General features: G+C 39.6%; 1 protein-coding gene across 2 annotated transcripts in view; it reads right to left on the bottom strand.

Moving 5' to 3' along the window:
* The window catches only part of SFI1 (SFI1 centrin binding protein), a 93405-nt gene extending 80259 nt beyond the window's left edge, over nucleotides 1-13146 (bottom strand). The window contains exons 1-2 of one of the 2 annotated variants that reach the window (XM_063087215.1): nucleotides 12983-13146; nucleotides 4951-5080 (exon numbers count right to left, since the gene is read on the bottom strand). In XM_063087215.1, the coding sequence (XP_062943285.1) occupies nucleotides 4951-5048 (98 nt within the window). In that variant the 5' untranslated portion in view covers nucleotides 5049-5080; nucleotides 12983-13146. The remainder of the gene's footprint in view (nucleotides 1-4950; nucleotides 5081-12982) is intronic. The other variant, XM_063087214.1, reaches the window with a different exon arrangement.
* Nucleotides 13147-16493: the final 3347 nt, after the last annotated feature.

The following is a 16493-nucleotide window of genomic DNA, read 5'->3' as shown; positions in this document are numbered from 1 at the left end:
CATACCTACCAGATTAGCACAGTGTTGGTGAGATGTGAGACAATAAATATGAACATACACCATCAGCAAGAGTGTAAAGTGGCACAGTATGACCAATACAGAAAATCTTTACCTCGCAAAATTGAAGATTCTCATAACCATTGACTGACCCAGCAATCTATTGCTAAGTGTATACCCGTGAAGAGTGTTTATCAAAGTATGTTCCCTGAACCAACAGCATCACCATCACTACCACCTGTGAACTGAACTAGAAATACAGATTATTGGGCCACACTACAGATCTACTGAATCAGAAACTCAGAGGAGAGAGTCCAGCCATCTGTGTTTACTGAGCCTCCAGGAGATTCTGATGTAGGCTCAAATTTGAGAATCACTGTGTGCCAGACTATACATATGAGAATGGTTCACATCATTTGAAAACTGAAAACAGTCCAAATGTCCATTAGCAGAATGGATAAATAAACTGTGAAATAGTCTTAACAATGAAGTATTACAAAGAAAGAAAAATGAGCAAACTATAATTACACACAAGAATATGGAGGAATCTTGAAACCTTTCGAAAAAGAATCAAGACACAAAAGAATACATATGATATGATTCCATTTATTTAAAGCAGAGGCAAAACTAAACCATATTGTTTAGAAATGTATACTCAATTGGTAAAAATATAAAGAAATTTAAGAAAGTGATTATTATGAAAGGTAGGATAGTGGTTAACTCTAGAGAAGAAGAAGAGGAAGTGACTAGGAAAGGATACACAAAAGGGACTTCTGAGGTATTGATAATATATTATTTCTTTACCTGGGTGATGGTTACATGTTTGTTTCAAAATGATGTATTAAATCACATGTTTTATGCACCTTTCTGTATCTATGTTAAATTTTACAGCTTTTTTTAAAAAAAAGGATATATATTCTCTTCTCAGGCTCCCTAATCTAACGTAGCGGGGTATTTGGGTAAACTATGCCAGAATTAGAGGCCAAAGAGCTTCATTTTAAGGCCATGGCTAATTTGTTTCAGAAGATGAAGTAAGGCAAGCTTGAAGAGTACTCTGCAGACTATGTGGTAAACACTGTCAGGGTGTTGGTTCAGCTTATAAGGATTCCCTTTTCTGTGAGCTTTCCTTATCAACAAGGGCAGGACCTCAGCAGCTGTGCTTGAAACTCCATGACTTTGCCCCAAGTCCCAGTTGATTAGAGCAGGGGGAGAAAACTGACCCACACAGGACCAACCAGATTCATTCTCCCAGGACAGAATTTTGAGCTGAGACACAGACATGAACAGGAATAGTTGGGGTCTGCAGCACAAAAATGGCACTGCTCAGAAGGAAGGGTCCATACACCTGCTGAATAGGTCCCACAAACCACCTTGGCTCCCACCTAGCCCAAGGCCCAGTAGATTTTATAAGAAACTTCTATACATTAATTAGCACTCTAGGGTGCAAGCAATGGTAACCCAATTCAAATTAGCTTAAGAAAAAAAAGAGTATAACAGTAAGGTCCTTCAACAAAATTGACAAGACTAGCTAGATTAATGAAGAAAAAAAGAGAGAAGATATAAACTACCAAAATTAGAAATGAAAGAGAGGACATTACCACTGACCTTTCATAAATTAAATGAATTACAAGTAATAGAAGTACAATGAACTTTATGCCAACAAATTGGACAACTTAGATAAAATGGACAAATTCCCAGAAAAATACAAGTTACCAAAACGGACTCGAGAAGAAAAATAAACTAGACTTACAACAAGAAATTAAATTAGCAATTAAAATTTTACCTACAAAGAAGAGCCCATGTCCAGAGAGCTTCACTGATGCATTCTACCAAACATTTAAAAAGAAATGAAAACAATACCCCATGAATTCTTCCAGAAAATAAAGCAGGAACACTTCCAAATTCATTCTTTGAGGCCAGTATCACCCTGATACCAAAGGCAGACAAAGATATTACCAAAAAAATCCAAAACAAAACCAAAATACCAGACCAATATCCCTCATGACTATGGACACAAATATCCTCAAACAATATTAGCAAACCAAATCCAGCAACATATAAAAACTATATACTATATAAACACCATGACCAAGTGGAATTTATCCCAGGAATATAAGACTGGTTTAACATCCAAAAATTAATTTATGTAATACAACTTATTAATAGAAGAATTTGTGCATTTCATCTAAGTTGTCCATAGAAATCAACCCACAGACTCACAGCCAATAGATATTTGACAAAGGCAACAAAAAGAACCACATGATCATCTCCACAGATGCAGAAAAACCCATCTAACAAAATCTAACACCATTCATGATGAAAATTCTCAAGGGTCACAAGGAAAACAGATGACATATTAAAAATAGGATAATTTGAACATGGTATATTTAAAGGTATGGTTGTAGAGGAACCACAAGGAACAGTACAGGAACCTAAAGCTAGTAGAAGCTAAGCCGGTTCTACGTCTAGGCCAAAAGGAATAAGAGGAAGGAACAATTACCAGAACCCAGAAGGAAAGAATCATACATAATCTGCCATCTTATGAGGTGCTGTGAGCTTCAGTGGCAAGACACAGCCAACCCAAGACATCTTGCAAGGAGGAAGCCAAGGGTATAAATACCTTGGCCTTACTCTCTTCCCTTCCTCCTATCTCCTGCCAGGGCTTTCAGGGGGGCAAACCCAATGGGAAGCAAGAGGGCCCCGGATGCAGATGAGTAGAGATCAGATCTGGAGTGTTAAATTGGAGAGCTCCAGCACTAAGAAGTGATTTCCTAATTCATGTACATTGGAAGGATTCTGAACCACAGCCTCAAGGACTAGAACTGGTGTCTCAACATTGCTAGGTCTTCCTGCCTCTCTCAGTGTGCTGACCTCCTACAGCACAAGCTCTCTGTTGCCTTTGTATGATGGGGACTACAACTGCTGTCACAAGCAATCTCAGCATTAGGTGGGCCTCTCTCTTTAAATGACTGTCTCAGCCTTAGAGAAAAACCTGATTGGCTCTATTAGGTCACATGCCCATCCCTGAACCAATCACTGTGTCCAAGGCCGTGGGATACTCATGACTTACCAGCTGTGAGTCATATGCCCTACCCTGTGGATCTGAAGCTGTAGGTCAGTCTCTTTCTTACAAATTCCTTCCTTTTGCCTAGGCTAGCCAGAGTTGGATTCTGCTATTTGGAATCAAAACCACCTTAATAAAGGCTGAAAGCAACCATGATCAAAAGTGGGGGAAAGATACACGAGCCAACCAAATTTGATGATATAACTTCTATCCTCAAGAAAAGCATCCTTACTTCTGATCAAAATCAGAATTTTAATGATGAACATTAATTTCTTTAAAATTTTATTGGTGATGTGTATGCATGGGGTACAAAGTTGACGATAACCACTTGTGCCCAAGATGTGTTGGCCAGATCAATACCATCAGCATGCCCATTACAAATCTCAAATTGTAATTATTCCCCATGTCCCCCACCCAATCAGTCCTCAGCCGCTCTCCCCCTCCCCCCACTCCCCTACCCCACTCTGCAACCCTAGGTATGCTCTCTCCCTCTGCAAGTCCAACACACCACTGTGGTCTTTCCTTCCTTCTTTCTCTCTTAGCAAACACTTATGAGTGATGACATGCGGTATTTTTCCTTCTGTGCCTGGCTTATTTCACTCAACGTAATTTTCTCCAAGCTCATCCATGTTGCTGTGAATGACAGAATTTCATTCTTTTTCATGGCAGAGTAGTATTCCATGGTGTTTATATACCACATTTTCCTTATCCAGTAGTATGTCAATGGACATTTAGGTTGGTTCCATACCTTGGCTATTGTAAATAGAGCTGAGATGAACATGGGAATGCAGGTATCCCTTGGACATGATGATTTCCATTCCTTTGGGTATATAACTAGAAGTGGGATTGCTGGATAGTATGGCAGTTCTATCTGTAGTTGTCTGAGAAAACTCCATGCTGTTTTCCATAGTGGTTGTACTAATTTACAGTCCTACCAACAGAGTAGGACTGTTCCCTTCTCTCCACATCCTCACCAGCATTTGTTATTCTCCGTCTTTTACAGAATAGAGAACCCAGAAATCAACTCACAGACTTACAGCCAATTGATTTGACAAAGGCAACACAAACATACCTTGGGGAAAAGACTGCCTCTTCAATAAGTGTTGCTGGGAAAACTGGATATCCATATGCAGAAGAATGAAACTAAACCTGCACCTCTGACCATGTACCCAAATCAACTCAAAATGGATTAGAGACTTAAGTATAAGACCTGAAACTATAAAACTAGTAAGGGAAAATATAGGGAAAACAATTCAGGAACTAGGACTGGGCACAGACTTTATGAACACGTGCCCAAAAGCACAATCAACAAAAGAAACAATAAACAAATGGGACTATATCAAACTAAAAAGCTTTTGCACAGCAAAGGAAATATCAACAGAATGAAATGACAACCTACAGAGTGGGAGAAAATATCCGCAAACTATACATCTGACAAGAGATTAATATCCAGAATATACAAGGAACTCAAACAATTACACAGTAAAAAACCAAATAACCTAATGAAAAAATGGACAAAGGAGCTGAATAGAAATTTTTCTAAGGAAGACATAAAAAGCCAACATAAAGTGCCAACAGGCACTTTAAAAAATGCTCAACATCACTAATCCTCAGGGAAATGCAAATCAAAACCACATTGAGATATCACCATTTAAACACACCAAAAATGTTTTTTGACTGTAACACCATGTATGAAATGAACCTTGTACTGTAAAAGAGAAATTCAAAATATGAGCAAAGAAATTCTTACCTATAGTTCCTATCTCACTACTCATGACTTAGGAAATTTTAAAAATTTATTATTTTAAAAATTATTTTCACACACAAAATGTTTACAGACTTTTATATGGTCCATAATTTTGGTCATCTTCTTTGTCAAGTCCTGTCACTCACCTGGAATCAAACTTCTCCATTTCTGCTTAATCACTTTTTGATGGAAATTCAACCAGTGGCTTGATATACACTTCTCAGTGAGCAGATTCTTCATGAATCAAAAAGTCTTTTATCTTCCCCTTCTTACTACAAGAAAAAAGGGAACAAAAAAGTAAGTTATCTGCGGCCTATTAGGAGCCATATTTCTGAATGACTTCATGCCAACTCCTAGTCTCCTGCCTCTTCTTAATTCAAAACTAAATTGAACGCAGATCTCCAACTTAAAATACTCTTTTTAAACTGCATTGTAAAAAGTTATTTTCTTTCTTTATTTTTTGTTCTTTTTTTCCTTATTTTGTTTTCTTTTTTTCTTCTTATTTTTGTTTTCTGTTTGAAAAAGTTACTTTCTAAGAAAGGAAACTAAGAGGAGAGTGAGCCACACTCAAAAGTTACGACTGGCTCATTTTTCCTGTCCAGGTAATGCTCGAATACTTTCAAGTTCCCTTCACAAAAACACCAGAAGAGATCAAGATTTCTCATTTTTTCCCCCAGATTAGTTTTTATGATTGCCAATAAGAATCTTCAGGCAGTTTTTGATCAGCAGTAGATATTCCCGTGTACAGTTTCCTTTTCAATTGGTGATAATTTCTACCAAAAAAATTCATTATGCAATGAATAAACATCAAAGGTTTAATTTATTTCTTGGTGCAAAGAATAGTTGTAGTGTGGGTTGAACTGTGTTCCCCAAAAAGAAATGTTTAAGTCCTAAGCCCTGATACCTATGAATGTGACCTTATTTGGAAACAGGGTCTTTGCAGACATACTTAAAATGTAAGTTAAGATAAGGTCATATGGGAATCCAATATGATTGCTGTTCTTATAAAAAGAAGAGAAGAGATACAAGGACAAATAAACATAAAAAGGAGAACACCATGTGACGATGGAGGCAGAGACTGGAGTGATGCATCTACAAGCCAAGGAAAATGATGGCTGGCAACACAAGAAGCTAAGAGAAAGGAATGGAACAGATCCTACCCTAGGCCTTCAGAGAGAGGATGACACCTTGATTGCAGACTTATAGCTTCCAGAACTGTTAGAGAATAAACTTCTATCATTTTAAGCTACGCAGTTTGTGGTACTTTGTTAAAGCAGCCCTAGGAAACTAATACAAGTAGCAAGACAAAGTAAGATTTAAGTACATGGTGGAGGCAAGATAACGGGGTCAACATGTCCTATGTTGAGTAACTGTGATGCATTTGTAATGAGATATTCATTCTAAAAGAATGAAGTCACCCTTAAAATCAAGGTCACATATTTCACTGGCAATCAGAGAAGAAATTAGCCAGAAAAAGAGTTTATCCATACAAAATGTATAGTCGTTACTAACATCAAACCTATGTCCTCCTGTTTCCAATATCACACTTAAAGTAACAGAGGTCACCATTAGTGATTATTTCTGTAAATAAACCAAACTGAAGGAGGTTGTAAAAAGGAATTTTTGATGAAATACTGCTATAATGAATCGGTCATTGCCTTGGGTTTATACCATGTTATAACGATTCTGTGGAATGTCCTTTGCAGTCAAGGACTCTCTTTTGTTATACACTCTGTACCAACATTCTAACTACTTATACATGATTGCCTTCTCTACTAGAATATAAATTCCATGAAAACAGAAGCTGTATGTGATCTTACTTCCACTATATCTTCAGTATCTAAAGCAATGTCTGGAACTTCACAGATAAGATACACAAATAACGGGAAGACTAAGACACAAGTTTGTTCTCCATAAAGACATATATGAACATGAACTTGCTTCTGTGTTGGAATACACATAATGATAATCAAATACAAAAGACATTCCAAGAAAAACAAAGATTATTATGCATGAACTCCCAGTTAAACATGCAAACTGACCTCCTAAGATGACAGTAAAGGATAAAAAAGGTACAAACCATAAGGTCAAAAAGATGAGAGAAGAGATCATAGTAAATGAGAGATTTCCACAGGTTATTTCACAAGAAAATAGATGGAGGAAAATGAACTGACCTAACAGATTTGAGGAAATGAAAACCTGCAGAGTAGGATACCAAAAGGAAGAAGTCACACACAATCCCAGAAGAGCTCAGAACTAAAAGAAACAATGAAAGGCTTCCAGAACTGAAGTCACAGGTCACATGAATGAAAATCTTTATAGTGAGCAAGTGGGGCATCAGGTCTCCTCCCAACCCTTCCAGACAGGGTGTCCAGCTCCCTTCCCCTTCCTCTGCTTCCAGACTCCTGGCAGCTAGACTGGTACCTCTCAGGCAGGAGACTGGAAAATTCTCAGAAGATGCTAAGAACTAATATACCTCCAGAACCCAACATCTGTGCCTTACCCCAGTCAATGAAAAAGCAGGCTTATCCCTAGACTACTCTAAAGTGAAGCCCATGAACTCACAAGTCCTGCTGAAACACTGGAAGATTCCAACTAATTTCCCAGTTGCTCACACTTCAGAATGGACAGTCAAGAATCACAAGACCTCTGAAAAAGACCCCCACCAAGAAAAAGACCTAAACAAACCCAACAAAGGACTGCCAGGAAGTGCCACCACCTGTGATATATTCTTGCCAAAAAATTAAACCTGAATATCATCAAGCTTCATCTATAAGTATTAACTTACAAAAAAATACAGGAAACAAATAAAAATGACTTTGTAGGCTAGTTAGTTAGCTCACTTGGTTAGTGTGGTGTTGGTAACACCAAGGTCAAGGGTTCAGATCCCCATACTGGCCAGCCACCAAAAAAAAAGACTTGCAATCAGCAAAATCAATAATGCAGGAAACTTTATATGACAAGCGACCCAGTTCCTTCAATAAATAAACTGCAAAGGAAAGTGGGGAAAACCTATACATTAAAAGAGACTCATGATGCGTATCAACTAAATGCAATGTTTGAATCTAGTTTGAATCTTGATTTTAACAAACTAAAAGTCAACTGTTAAACAAAAAACATGAAACAATCAGGGAAATTTGAACTTTAAATATTTTTTAAACTTAAAATTTTTTAAATGAGTTGTTAAGAAATGGTCTATTTTTTGCGGTGATAATAGTGGGGTTTTTTTGTTGTTTTTTTTTTTTTGCATCTGGCCAGTATAGGGATTTGAAACCTTGGCCTTAGTGTTACAACTGGTTATGTAAACGGACATCTTATTTTTACAGATATATACAGAAAATTTTACAGATAAAATATAACAAATTTGAGCACCAAATCCATGTGCTATGGTTTGAATGACCTCACCAAAACTTATGTTGAAGCTTAATCCCCAATGTGGCAGAACTGAGGAGGACTTTGGGAGGTGATTGGATTGCGGGAGCTCTGCCCTCATGAATGGACGAATCCATTCATGAATTAATAAATTAATGGTTTAGGGCCGGCCTGTTGCTCACTCGGGAGAGTGTGGTGCTGATAACACCAAGGCCACAGGTTCAAATCCCCTTATAGGGATGTCCGGTTAGCTCACTTGGGAGAGCATGGTGCTGACAACACCAAGTCAAGGGTTAAGATACCCTTACTGGTCATCTTTTAATAATAATAATAATAATAATAATAATAATAATAAATTAATTAATTAATGGGTTAATGGATTAATGGGTTAGCACGGGAGTGGAACAGGCGGCTTTATAAGAGGAGGAAGAGAGGAACACATGAACATGCTCTTGCCCTCTTGCCATGTGACACGCTGGGTGAGCTCAGGACACCACAAAGAGTCCACATCAGGAAAAAGGCCCTCACCAGATACGCCTCCTCAACCTTGGACTTCCCAACCTCCAAAACTGAAAGAAATAAGTTCTGTTTCCTTATAAATTACTCAGTTTCAGGTATTCTGTTAGAAGCAACATAAAAACTAAGATATCATGAGTCCAGGCTAACAATAAAGAGATCAGTAGATAGATAAATGGTAGGAAAGGAGGGCTCATCCTTACATAGACTGCCTACTGAGAAATACGGAAGAAGTGGTAGAGTTGTAAAACTCCTAATTTATAGTCATCATAGAGAAAATGATAAAACAAGGAGCGTAAAAATTAAAAAGTGGTTAATGTGGATAAAGGTACACAGGGTATCATTTCTGCAACTTTTCTAGAAGATTGAAATTAATTCAAAGTTAAAACAAAAATAATCCAGTAGGGATAGCACAGGCAGAGGTATAGATGAAATAAGATAGTTCATGAATTGATAATTTTTGGAAATGGGTGATGGGTACATACTATATGTGCTTAAAAGTTTTCAAAATAGAAAGTTTTTGAAAATTATGGAGGAAACAAAAACAATGTGAGGAAAAGAAGAAAAACAAACCCAAAATCAACAAAAAATTCTACAGATAACTATCCTCAGAGAGATAAGAGAAGATATACCACAGAATAAAATCAGGATATTATTTAAAAGAAAAAAATAAAACGAAAGAAGACAAGAAACAAATAGAATATCCAAAACAGTAGAAGGTAGTTGATAAAAGTTAAGGAAATGTTCCAGAAATAGGAAGAAAAAAAGACAAAAGAAAATAGAAAATAAAGAAAAGGTTAGAAAACAGAGGATCAATCCAGGGGATCAGATATTCAACTAGCAGGAATTCCAGAAAGAGAAATATGGAGAATAAAAGTGGAAGAAATTATCAAATATATTAGAAAGTTTCTCAGAAATGAAGGATGCAGTTCCTTGCATGAGAGTTCCTAAACTAAGGCCAAGTCTCAGGGTAGACCAAACACTTTTTCCAACATGCAAGGAGAAAAAGCTAAGATCTCCTTTTCTTGAAAAGTTATAGGAAAACTGGAAATAGGCAAAATTAAAAACATTTGTGCTTCAAAGGACACCATTAAGAAGGCTGATGTGGGTCCAACCCTGTGGCTCACTCGGGTGCAGCGCTGGGAGTGCAGCGAGCGCTGAGGCCGCGGGTTCAGATCCTATATAGGGATGGCCGGTGCACTCACTGGCTGAGCGCGGTGCGATACCACGCCAAGGGTTATGATCCCCTTACCGGTCACAAAAAAAAAGGAAGGCTGATATGGATTGTGTCTCCCAAGTTTTATGCATTAGTAGCTTAATCCCCACTGTGACTGTTAAGAGGGTGGGAAATTCTATTATGGTAATTGCAAGGTGGGGCCTTGAAGAGGTGATTAGATTCTGAGGACCACGCCTACTGAATGGATTAAAAATGGTGGTCATGGGCATGGTTCTGAGGGCTTTAAAAGAAGAATGCATGAGGAGCTATCTCTCTCTCTCTCTTCCACTATTTTGCAACATGTTACCCTCTCGTCACTGAAGTCAGCACCAAAGAAAGCCTTCACCAGATGTGTTCCCTGGACTTTGGACTTCCAGCCTTTGAAACTATAAGTAATACATTTCATTTTCTTATAAATTACCCCATTCCAGGTTCTTTGTTATATAAGCAACAGAAATGGACTAAGATGAAGGTGAAAAGACAACCCACTGAAAGGGAAAAAATATTTGCAAATCTGATAAGGGACTTACACCTGGATTATGTAAAAAAGTCCTATAACTCAATAATAAAGAATCAACATAACTTTTAAACAGACAAAGGACCTGAATAGACATTTCTCCACAGAAAATATACAAATTGGCAATAACCACATAACAAGATGCTCAACGTCATTAGCCATGAGGAAAATACAAATCAAAACCACTAGATACCACTTCACATCCACTAGGATGGCAATTATCAAAAAGATAAAAAGATAATAAGTGTTGGTGAGGATGTAGAGAAATAGAAACACGTACACACTATTACTGGGAATGTACAATGGTGCAGCCACTTTGGGAAACAGTGTAGTAATTCCTCAAAATGTTAAATGCAGAGTTACCATTTGATCCAGCAATTCCACTCCTAGGTATATAGCCAAGAGAACTGAATAATTATGTCTATACAAAAACTTGCACATGAATGTTCAGAGCAGTATTATCCACAATAGCCAAAAAGTTGAAGCCCAATGTCTACCAACTGACGGATGGATGGTGGTATATCCATACAATGGAATTATTGTTCAGCCATGAAAAGAAATGCGATACATGCTAAAACATGGATGAACCTTGAAAACATTATGCTAAGTGAAAGAAGCCAGGTACCAAGAACCACATATTGTAAGATTTCATTTATATGAAATGTCCAGAAAGGCAAATCTATACAGAGTCAGAGAGGAAATTGGTGGTTGCCTAGGGCTGGGGGGATTGAAGAAAAATGGGAAGTGACTGATAATCAGTAAGGATTCTTTTTTGGGAGATGACAGTGTTTTAAAATTGATCATGGTGATGGTTGCACAACTCTGAATATTCTAAAAACCATTGAATTGTACACATTAAATAGGTGAACTATACAGTATGAGAATTATATCACAACAAAGCTGTTTAAGAAAGAACAAGCTGTTACAGGAAAACGTGCTCCAAAAACCAAGGAAGCAAATCAAGAAAAAAATTACAGAGAATCCAGGCAACAGAGAATCCAATACAGGAGAACAGCAAAAAGAAGCAAATCCCAGAACAGACGTGAAAAGAGATCTCTGGATTAGAACTGGGAATAGCAGGCACAGAGCCACCAGATTAGATTAGAGCAAAAAGCCCCCCCCCCCCAAAAGATGGAACAGATGGTTTTCAGAGTATGCAAAAAATTACTGATAGGTATGTGAGAAATGTTGAAGCACTGGGGGAAAAACTAGGGATCTGTGGATGGAATACCAGGCAAATAAGAATATATAGCAATTATTAATTCTCAGAAAAAATGATGGGATGTCCAAGAAATGAAGACCTTCAGTACTCTACTTGGTTCAGCAGTGAATATCTGTTATATAATGTAAACAGTGACTATTAACAACGAATCATTACATAATCACGTAGAAGAGATGAGGGAAGAAAAACTATGAGCTAAGTACTTATCTCCCACGAATAAAAGTCAACACATAACAATGTGTAAAACAAATCGAGAATCATTACTATAAGGATATTCACGCCCAATTTATAAATAACATCAGAAGAAACAGCTGGAAGAATGAGCATTGGAACTGGGAAATGGGGGATATTTTCTATTATAAGCCTTCAATATTAATTTTTAAAACTGTAAGTTAATTGAAAAAAATGTAAAAGTAAACTGAAGTTTTTACAGTACTCTGCAGTTTCTCACGACTGAGAAACGAATGATCTTACTAAGCAAAAGCAAGGAAATTTACATCTTAAGTCTCAGAATAAGTTTCAACTACTTCCTCAGAGAACCGCCACCGAGCCTCATACTTTCAGGGCACTCACGAGTACCACGCAATCTAAAACGTATTGACTAGAATCAAAATAACATCTATGGAACTGGTAATCTACGCCAGGCATAGTACTAAGCACTTTTCACGTATTATCTACTTTAATATAACCACCTCAGCAGGACGTTGCCAACTTAATTTTATAGACAGGGTGCCCAAGGTCACCAGCTAAAAAGTGCTGGGACTGGTACTCAAGTCCCTAACATCATTCATTCAACAAATATTTACTACACATCTACACAGAGGTTAACAAGAAATCTGAACGGGGCTTGGTCAGTCAGCTCAGTTGGTTAGAGAGCGGTGTTACAACACGAAAGTCAAGGGTTCGGATCCCCTGAACCCGCCAGCAGCCAAAAAAATTAATTAAAAAAAAAATCTGAATGGCCTCCTGTGAAATAAAAACGAAGCGCGGGGGAGGCCGCAGGGTTTGTTTGCTACGTTTGCCCCTCCGGTTCAGCCCCAGCCCCCGAGGTCTGTGTACACCATCCCCTCGCCCGGCCATGTAGCAGAGATCCACGCAAGCTAACGAGCCTCGCGTGGCCTCCGGCACCTGCCTACAGGCACTAGACGCGCGGGAGGATGCGGCGCCCCCGGGACGGGCAACGGATGAGACGCTGCCCAGACGCAGCGCACGCCAGAAACCACACGAGCGCCGCGCGGGACCCAGAGCGCCGGCTCAGGGTGCCGTTCTGCGCGCTCTTCTCACATTACCCTCCACGCCCGCACAGCGGCCCCACGGGTGCACAGCATCACCTGCACTTCTAGAGGAGGAGGAAGAGAAGACTCCGACAGGACAGTCACCGGGCCCAGCTCGGAAGGACCTGCGCTCGCCGCCGGACTCACAGCCGAAGAGGCTGGGGACGATCGGGCCTGACCTCGTACCAGGGGAAGCCGAGCCCTTCCGTGCCTAAGGAGAAGCTGCGGTGGGAGTCGGTGGACTTGGGCAGTTCTCCTCAGGCCCCGGCGGTCCAAGTCCGCCTCAGCGTTTCGCGCGCCTCCGGATGCCAGTGTCGTGACGGCCCCGCCCACGATCTCCACGGCGACGCGGCGCGCGCGCGAGAGGGAAGCCCCGCCCCGATCCTGGTTTGCGCAGCCTCAGTCGGGCAGGTGACGCACCTCCCCCTGGCCGCGGTGGAACACTAGCAAATGCGAGTTGGGCCGGTCGCGCGTGGGTGGACGGCTCTTTGCTTCCTTGGCCCGCTCGCTTCTGAGTTCAGCTTCCTATTGCTCCTCTTAGGACGAGAGGAGTGGGAGCTTCGAGGAGGATCCTCGAGTTACGCTTCCTACGACAAAGCGTCAGGGATGAAGTTCCAGTCGCGAGGCCGACGTGGACGCCGAGCTTTCGCGTCAACCTCTCTGGCACGGTTCCCAGGGAGTGCAAAGCGGCACCCGTGGCGTATTCGTGCCTATGCGTGGACAGAGGAGGTTGCCACAACCTGGACTTGGGGGGAGGGAGTGAGTCCCAGAGTCCCCGAATTAAAATTGTCCCAGGCTGATCTCTTCTTATAACCCTTCCTTTTAAAATGCGGCTAATAAGCACTAATTGTTAGTAATTTGGGGGCGGGGGTAGGGCTGGCGGGTTCGGGGATCCGAGCCCTTGACCTTAGTATTACAACACCGCACTCTAACCAACTAACCAGCCAGCCCCAGTTAATTTTTTTCTTTAATTTGGGTTCACTCTGATAGTCTTTTAAAAATAGAGGTGGGGAGGGTAAATGGAACATTTTGATAATACTTTTCTTCTGTGCCTTGTAAAACATTTGAAAGCACGTGAGATTTCTGGTGCAGAGAGCAAAAATAGCATTATTCATTTAAATGCTTCAAAGATTTTACGATAAAACAGTAAGGAAAATTTACTTGGTGTCTCAGGATTAGAATCACAGGTAATTTGTATTTTTGCTTTTTTCTACATGTCAATTTTTGTAATAAAAAGTGCTTAAAAGAAAAAATTCTACTTTAGCAGACACCAGACCCAACCTTTTAGTGATGGCTCTTCTGAAGTTATGCAGCCAAGTAGTTTTAAAATAATTTAGTGAGCTTCAAAGTCCTAATTAACACTAACATTTACTTACTTGTAAAATTAGCCTTTTTATAAGTATTTTTGTTTTTTAGTGGCTGGCTAGTACAGGGATCTGAACCTGTTACCTTCATGTTATAAGGCTGCACTCTAAATTCATTTATATAATTATATCCCTATATAAATTATAATATATGCTGGATGCTAAATCAATAAACTTTGTAGGTAATTTGAGCTGATTTACTGATGCTTTCTTCCTGTCAGGTGTATTTACCACTGTCAGCTTTGACTAATTTAGGAAGGGATGAAAGGCATTTCTATTTGAGTTATAATGAAAATAATTAGTCCTGTTGGGAAAAATCAGAAGATAAAATTACAGTATATAACAGTAGCTAGTGCAGGAGCACTTACTTGGTGTCAGGGTCTGTATTAAGTACTTCCCATCTGTAAAATCAAAGATATGAAGTGCTGGAAGGGGTCTAGGCTCTGCCAATAAGTAATTTGCTGTGTGGTCTTCCAGAAGTCCCTTAATTTGTCTTTCTAGTCCTTAACCTGAGGATATGATGCACCTGTGAAACTGTTCCTATCCTGGCTTCTTAAAACTAGGGATTACCTTTGGGGCAAGAAAAACCAAGTGGGAAAAAGCCCATTTAGAGAGGTGCAATCCCATTTTTGTTGCTTATAACAAAATACCTGAAACTGGGTGATTTCTAAAGAAAATGTAATTTGTTGCTGAGGCTAGGAAGTCCAAAGTCCATCTGGTGGTGGCAGTGACCCAGGAGTCTCACATTGCAAGATGGTGGGAAGCAGAGAGAGCAGAGTTTCTTCTCTTAAAGCCCTCAGAACCACTCCCGTGACCACCATTTTTAATCCATTCACTACAGCATGGTCTTACAATCCAATCACCTCTTCAAGGCTCCACCTTCATTTCCATAATAGGATTTCCCACCTTCTTAACAGTCACAGTGGGGTCTAAGTTTCTAATACATAAAACTTGGGGGACACAATTCAAGCTTCAATGAGTTTTGGGGGGACATAATTCAATCCACTATACCAGCCTTCTGAGATGAGGCTGCTAAACTGTCACAAGTGCTCTCAATTTCCAGGGACTTTTTTTAAAGGCTAGTTAAGTGAAGCAGTACGAACAGAGAAGGAACAAAATCTGTAACTGGTTGCGATCAATTAGTTGTAAACACCACTGCACTCAGCCCAACCTATTTCTAGGTTTTTAATGCAGTATTTTCATTTGCTTTCCTATTGTTCTTGGACTGCCAATTTCCGAGTCTTTGAGTCCCCTTAACCAACAGTATGAACCTAAACCAAAATCTTAATAAATGTTTAGTAAACAACTAGAATAAATCAATTCTCTCTTACTCAAAGAAGTTTCTAAAATCGATATTTGAAAATTGTTAGTTGCAAAAGGGGACATTTATAATTACAAATTATCATTCCTGCCAAGTAGAATAACATGCAAAAGCTACAATGAAACAATGATTGCAAGCACAGGTGAAAGTTTATGGATGCCCTCCCTTAGTAAATTATTCCCTTTATTCCTAGGTAATTATTTTTTTATTTTTTGACGGCTGACTGGTAATCTACAAGGATAAATTGAGACTGAGAGGTAAGTTAAGGCCAAGGTTCTACAAGATATTAGAGAGCATAGTGGAAGAGTAGGTCCTAACTAGGGTAGACCTGAGGGCTCAGGTTCCAGGTCAACAATCATGATAGCTGATTTCATGTGTGGCTTGTGGTAGTTTTAAAACGTGGGCCACAAATTCTTTGACACTCGACCCATATGAAGGTGGAGTCTAAGTCCCTTTCCCTTGAATATAGGTCAGCCTTAGTGACTCTTTTCTAAGGAACAGAATGTGGCACATTGCAGAATTGACACTGACTTCAAAGACAGGTTAGGAAAGGCAATACAGCAACTATCTGGCCTTCTTGTTCTCTGGACAATCACCCTTGGAATCCAACCACCATGTTGTGAGGAAGCTCAGGCCACAAGGAGAAGCCATGTGTAAATGTTCCAGTTGACAGCTCCATCAGTCTCAGCTGACAGCCACATCAACTACCAAACAGGTGAGTAAGTGAGCCTTTCGGCGATATGGCCTGGAGCTATCCCAGCTGGAACCAGCCCAATTTGCAGAAATGGGAGCAAAATAAATGTTGGTTTAAGCCACTGAGTTTTACAGTGGTTTGCTACATGGCAATAAATCACCAGAGGAGTGTTCCTAATATTATCCCTAA

Source organism: Cynocephalus volans, chromosome 2 (genome assembly GCF_027409185.1).
Source record: "Cynocephalus volans isolate mCynVol1 chromosome 2, mCynVol1.pri, whole genome shotgun sequence".
NCBI classification, from domain to species: Eukaryota; Metazoa; Chordata; class Mammalia; order Dermoptera; family Cynocephalidae; genus Cynocephalus; species Cynocephalus volans.
This window is presented reverse-complemented; position numbering and strand designations above follow the sequence as displayed.